Below are 6,817 nucleotides of genomic sequence, written 5' to 3' on the forward strand. Positions count from 1 at the left end.
GTGTTTGTTTTTTTTTTTTTTTTTTGGTGAGAAAGATCAGCCCTGAGCTAACATCCATGCTAATCCTCCTCTTTTTGCTGAGGAAGACCGGCTCTGAGCTAACATCTATTGCCGATCCTCCCCCATTTTTTTCCCCAAAGCTCCAGTGGATAGTTGTATGTCATAGTTGCACATCCTTCTAGTTGCCATATGTGGGACGGGCCTCAGCGTGGCCGAGAAGCATTGTGCCAGTGCACGCCCGGGATCCGAACCCGGGCCGCCCGTAGCAGAGCGCGCGCACTCAACCGCTAAGCCATGGTGCCGGCCCCCAGAGTGTTCTTAACTGTGTTTTTGCAAAAATCCTCTACAAGTGTCTTCTGGAGGGTAAGGGGTGTGACCAGGACACCAGGGAGGAGGTCCCCACAGTCTTCAGGTGAGCAGTGAAGGGGCCTGGGCTGGGTAGGAAGGATGGAGCAAGGTGGGTAGTTTCGGGGTGTTAGAAGGAAAGGACTTGTGGGTCAGTGTGTGAAATAGATACCAGCAAGTTGGAAGTCAGTGGAAGAAATGTGTCTAGAAAAGGGATGTGACCCATCCACCTTTTCCTGTCAGACTCTTCAAGGAGGGTCTGGTAGGCAGAGACCAATTTCCTGTTCACTGTGGTTTCCTTAGATTTCAGCCCAGTGCCGGGCACATAGTGGGTGGTCAATGCATGTTTGTGGAATGAATGCATGAATGACTTAAAACCAGAAGTGGAAGAAATTGGGGACAGCGGGCTTAGGAGAGACTAGACTCCAAGGGTGTGTGTGGACACAGAGGGGAGGACCTCTCTGGTGCCCTGGGTTGGGAAGTGGCAAGCAGAGAGCACAGAGGTTTACCTACGACTCCTGGGAGGAGGTGAGATTTCTAACAACAGACTTGAGGTAGTGAGCTCCCCACCTCTGAGAGTGTGCAAATGGGAGGGGCACATTTCTGGAGAGTTCTAGGGGAAATTTCTGTCCCAGGGAAGGTTTGGGGCTGGGGAAGCTTAGTCTGGTCTAAATGAGAGCCCTTTGGGTTTGCCAGCAGCCCAAGAGTGGTGGGGGTTTCTGCATCCTCCTCACTTCCTGTGGCATATGGGACTCAGCTTGTCCCACATCCCTTCTGTGTGTGTGTGGCTGGCAGCACCCTGACCCCACGGTGCGGGGTAGGTCTCATTTGAGCTCTGGAACGCAGTCGTCATGGTTCTAATTTTGATGCAGCCCTCAGCCCCTTGAGCTTGGAGGTGCTGCCCCCAGGTGGGAAGAAAAAGCAGTTCTTCCTCATCATTTTGTAATCTCTTGGGGGTTCTTGTTTTGGGTTTTTCATATATCTTCTGACATCTTTTTTTATTTTTCCTTTTTTTTGTTTTGGTGAAGAAGATCAGCCCTGAGCTAACATCCTTTGCCAATCCTCCTCTTTTTGCTGAGGAAGATTGGCCCTGGGCTAACATCTGTGCCCATTTTCCTCTACTTTATATGGGATGCCGCCACAGCATAGCTTGACAAGCTATGCGTCGGTGCACGCCCGGGATCCGAAACTGCGAACCCCAGGCCGCCGAAGTGGACCGTGCACACTTAACCGCTTACGCCACCGGGCCGGCCCCCTGACATCTTTTTTTATATATATTTATTTATTTTATATTGCAGTAACATCGGTTTATAACATTGTATAAATTTCAGGTGTACATCATTATACTTCTGTTTCTGCATAGATTACATCATGGTCATTACCCAAATACTAATTACAATCCATCACCACACACATGTGCCTAATCATCCCTTTCGCTCCCCTCCCTTACCCCTTCCGCTCTGGTAACCACCAATCCAATCTCTGTCTCTCTGTGGTTGTTCGTTGTTGTTTTCATCTTCTAGTTATGAGTAGATCATACGGTATTTGACCTTCTCCCTCTGACTTATTTCCCTCAGCATAATACCCTCGATGTCCATCCATGTTGTCACAAATGGCTAGATTTCGTTGTTTCTTATGGCTGAGTAGTATTCCATTGCGTATATATACCACATCTTCTTTATCCATTCATCCCTTGCTGGGCACTTAGGTTGCTTCCAAGTCTTGCTACTGTGAATAACCCTACAATGTACACAGGGGTGTATGTATCTTTACACATTGGTGTTTTCAAGTTCTTTGGATAAATACCCAGCAGTGGAATAGCTGGATCATATGGTAGTTCTAGTCTTAATTTTTTGAGGAATCTCCATACTGTTTTCCATAGTGGCTGCACCAGTTTGCACTCCCACTAGCAGTGTATGAGAGTTCCTTTCTCCCCACATCCTCTCCAACACTTGTTGTTTCCTGTCTTGTTAATTATAGCCATTCCGATGGGAGTGAGGTGATATCTCATTGTAGTTTTGATTTGCATTTCCCTGATAGTTAATGAAGTTGAACATCTTTTCACGTACCTGTTGGCCATCTGTATACCTTCTTTGGAGAAATGTCTGTTCAGGTCTTTTGCCCATTTTTTAATTAGGTTGTTAGTTTCTTTTGTTGTTGAGCTGTGTGAGTTCTTTATATATTTTGGAGATTTGGGGGTTCTTGCTGATTCTACAGGTTGAGGCCGCCTGTGTGGGCCGGGAGTGAGTAACACAGCATGGGGGGTCCAACTCACATGTTTATGAACTGGGATCTTGGCCTGTCTGCGGGGCAGTCCCCCCAGCTGAGGACCACCATCTGGCCCAAGATGGGGCTGGAGCCACTGCCCACTCCCCAGGACACCATGGGACAGGGATAGCCAGAGCATTCACCCACCCCCATTGTCTGATGGCAGATGTGGCAGATGGGTGGGGTGGGCTCAGTGCTCCACAGATTAAGGAGTTTCCACTCTGGAAAATTCCTGCATAAGAACGATGCTGGCAGGTGAGTCAGAGACAGAGACTCAGGGAGAGACAGAAACAGAGAGAGCCGGTGGGAGATTCTCAGTGAACAGGGACTGGTTGAAGGAATGAAGAATGAATGGTTTCTTGGACTGAGAGAGGGGAGGACCCATCATCTACGTGGATAAGCTCTGGCAGCTCGTGCTTGTTTTGTTGATAAACTGGGAGGACATGTCCTGGGAGACGTGTCCAGGCTGCTGGCCAGGGGTCCTGACGTCTGTGGGGCTGGATGGTGGCATGAGGCAGAGGGTCCTGCCTTCAGCAGGGGCCCAGGGTGGCTGAGGATGAGGACAGAGGGAGGAGACAGCTGGGAGGATGCCCAGCTTCCCTATCCTGAGAGGCTGGACTGCCTCTCCAGGCCCCCGCAGGGACAGGATGGGATGGGAGAGGCCTCATAGGGCATCCTCAACGCAGGTCCCAGAGAAAGCTCCTGGGGTGTGTGTCCCAGGAAGAGGCTGAGAGAGGTCTGGGGAGATGGAATGAACTTGGAATGAATTATGAGCGGAATGGAGGGAGATAGGGGTGGACAGCTGGGTCATGGTGGGCTAGGCAGCCCTTGGGAACACCACTGCCCATTGGTGTCTCAACCAATGGGATGGGACCTGGGGGTGAGTTCCTGGGAGTCTGAAAACCCCAGGGTGGGGTGTCCTGGGGGTTCATCATGAGGTGACCCTGGGAGAGTGTATTTGGGGAGGGAGTTGGGGGGTCAGAACACAGGGGAGGGAACTAGGGCATTAGTGGGGTCATCATGGGATGGTCCTGGGGGCCAAAGCCTTCCTGGGAGGATTCCAGGGCTGAGGACTGGGGTCAGGTGGTGCACTGAGAGAGAGACCATGCAGGAGTATTTTCGGGGGGATGCAGAACAAGGGGCTGGGCTGAGAGCAGTGGGGGCCATCCTGGGGGTTTGGGGTTTCAGAACATGGTGTTCTTTGGGTATACGAATGGGGGATGGGTTGTGGGAGCACCTGGATGGAAGGAAGAAGTCAGAGGGAGCAAACTGTGAGGGGAGGGCAGAGTTTGGGGGAAAGGCAACTTGGGGCATGGGCTTTGGACACTGAGGGATCCTTTAGTGGGCCATTATAGGGGAGACCCTGAGGGTCAGAACTTGGATCTTTGTGGTGGATGGGGGTTTTCAGCACTTGTGGGGAGAATTTTGGGGGTGCTCAGATTATCAGAGTATAGGAGAACTTTGGATAAACAGACAAGAGAAAACCAATGAGGGGGTGGATTTGAGGTGCTTAGAAACCGGGATGTCTTGGGAAGTGGAACTCAGGAGTATGTTTGTGGGGATTAGAAATGGGGTCAGACTATGAGGGTGCACCTAGGGGTTGGAACACTCATGGAAAGATTCTGGGACGGGAGTTGGAGTTCCTGGTGCAGTTCCTTGGGGAGGAACAGGGTATGGGGGTGGGTTGAGGGTCCTTGATGGACATTGCAAGGGGGTGAATTGGGGAGCTTAGTGCCCAGAGGAATCTTGGGGCACTATATATCAAAAGAAATAGATGATAGAGGGGAGATTAGGGGTTAGAATCTGGGGATGTCTTGGGGGTGGGCTTGGGTGGGGCCCCAACCTGAGAGTGCCCTGGGGGACACAGATCATGGAGACAGGCTTGACAGAGTGAGGACATGGTGGTGTGTTGGGCCTTGATCCTGGGGGAGGTGGGTTTAGGGAATCAGAACTGGGGTCTCTCCTGGGATGGACCATGGGAGGTGAGTTAGGACAGGGCAGAACAAAGGAAGTCTTTGGAGGCAGATCTCGGTGGGGTGGGTGTGTGGGGTCAGAGCAAGGCGAGTCTGGGTGGGTCCAGGAGTGGACGAGGCCGGGCCCTGAGGGAAGGGAGGACAGAGCCGGCTGGGTAGCGGAAGCTTTACTGCCCACAACACTCCCCACCCCTGCCCCGCGTCAGTAGCACTTTCGGTACACGATGTGGGGGCCCTGCTCCTCGTACTCCTCCCGCAGGACCCAGCAGGACTGGAAGGCGCGCAGCGAGGCCAGGACGGAGCCCCCGATCCACACCGAGAGGCTCCTGCTGGGCCGGGCCGTCACCACCCGCGCGGGCCTCGGAGGGCAGACCGCGCAGCAGCTCCGCGCGGAAGCGGCCCTCGAACCCCGCGAAGAGCGAGGAGCCCCCGCAGAGCAGCACGTTCTGGGCCACGTCCGCCCGCACCTCCAGGGGCACCTTGAGAAGACTCCGTGTGGCCATGGTGGGGAGGCCCACGGGCGACAGCCCTGGGATCGCGGGCGGGCTGAAGAGCAGCTCCGGGCACTGGAACAGCTCCTTGCCCAGCGTGACCGTCCGCCCGTCCGGCAGCTCCAGGCTCTGCCGGTCTTCCTGCTCGGGCCGGGCCTGCTCCTGGAGCAGGTCGGCCGCCACGTAGCAGTAGCGATGCTTAATGTCCTCCACGGTGTCCAGGTCCTGCTGGCCCAGCTGCACGCCGGAGCCGAGCAGCATCTCCGCCAGGAAGGCCGTCAGGTGGGTGCCCGCCAGGTCCAGGCGCTCCGTGGCGTGGGGCAGCTTGTAGCCCTGGAAGACCGGCACCGTGGAGGTGACCCCGTGGCCCGTGTCCACCACCAGCCCGCTGACCCGCCCGTGCGCGTAGACAGACAGCACGGACTGGGAAGCCACGTACATGGCGGGGGAGCGCAGCGACTCGAAGGCCACCTCCACCAGCTTCTCGCGGTTGGTGGTGGGGCTGAAGGGCGGGTCTGAGAAGAGCAGCGGGTGGTCCTGGGTGGCCACGCAGAGGTCGTGCTCCAGCAGGTGGCGCCAGATGAGCTCGGCCGCGCTCCAGTCCACCACGATGCCGCTCCGCACCGGCTGCACCAGCGTCAGCTCGGGGCGCGCGCGCGCGGCCTCGCCGATGAACGTCTCCAGCGCCAGCTGCCCCGTGGGGGCCGGCTTCTGGGGCTGGCAGCCCACGATGGTGGCCACGGTGTAGGTGGGCCGCGCCTGCCCCGCGAAGCCCACCTTACAGGTGCCTGTGCCCATGTCGATGACCACCGCTCCGGTCTTTGGTGGCAACCTGTCGCCCACCGTGCTAGGGGGGTCCTGCTGCAGGGTCTTGTTTCCCGGGGTTGAGCAGGGGGTCAGGCCAGGCTTCGGTGCCTCTGGGGAGGACTGGGGCTCCAAGGGGGTGGAGTGATTTGCATCCATGGCTGCAGGTGGCCGAGTGGGCTGCTTGGCAAAGCTGACCCGTTTCCTCTAGGGTGCAGAGGTAGGGGGGAAAAAGCGAGGCTGGGCCAGTGGCAGGCACAGGCAGAGAGGGGGAGGGGCCGGCCAGTGGTCTGTGACATCACCCTGCCCTCTGCCCCCTTTAGAAGACATCACAATGAAGGGGTGGGGATAGGGCCCCTCCCTGTCCCAGAAAGCTCCCAGGATGCTCATCTACTCTGCATTCCCCTCAAAGTGCCAAATTCAGAGAAGGAGGAGGATAGAGGGTGCCTGAGGAGGCACGTCTGACCCAGCTCCCTGATCCAGAACCCAGTAAGAACCAGGAATCCGTCTCTTGGGGCCTTATCTTGAAGTTATTCACATTGTAGTATGAGAGAGCTGGCCACAGGCCTCCTTAGAATATTAAAATATTAATCCTTATAATATTCATAGGAAGGTGATCAGCTAATGTGGCTTTCTTGTTTCCAAGAGGAAACAGAAACCAGCTTCAGGAGGAGGCAAGGAGAGGCACAGAGACCCCTGTACTAGGTTCTTTGACTCTTCTGCTCTTCCCACTGCCTGGAACAGCCTCTGTGCCCCATTCCTGCAAAGCAGAGGTTTGCCTCTTCCAATCTCAGCAGGACACTACCTCCTCCTAGAAGCCTTCCCTGATTTCCACTCCCTCTCTCTACTACATGGTGGCATTGTGGGGTGTCTTCCTTTTCTCCAGGGATTTTCTCTGCTTCCCCTTGGTGGGGAGGGGACATCCATGGGGCTACC

At 55.4% G+C, this 6,817-nt stretch overlaps 1 protein-coding gene across 1 annotated transcript; it reads right to left on the reverse strand.

Moving 5' to 3' along the window:
* Positions 1-4,766: 4,766 nt before the first annotated feature.
* On the reverse strand, positions 4,767-6,040 carry LOC131394634 (actin-like protein 9). The gene is given in 2 exon segments (XM_058526021.1): positions 4,767-4,935; positions 4,937-6,040. Coding segments are annotated over 2 exon segments (1,251 nt in total). The 3' UTR covers positions 4,767-4,788.
* Positions 6,041-6,817: the final 777 nt, after the last annotated feature.

The sequence above is a fragment of the Diceros bicornis genome, chromosome 30, assembly GCF_020826845.1.
Source record: "Diceros bicornis minor isolate mBicDic1 chromosome 30, mDicBic1.mat.cur, whole genome shotgun sequence".
In the NCBI taxonomy this organism is placed as follows: Eukaryota; Metazoa; Chordata; class Mammalia; order Perissodactyla; family Rhinocerotidae; genus Diceros; species Diceros bicornis.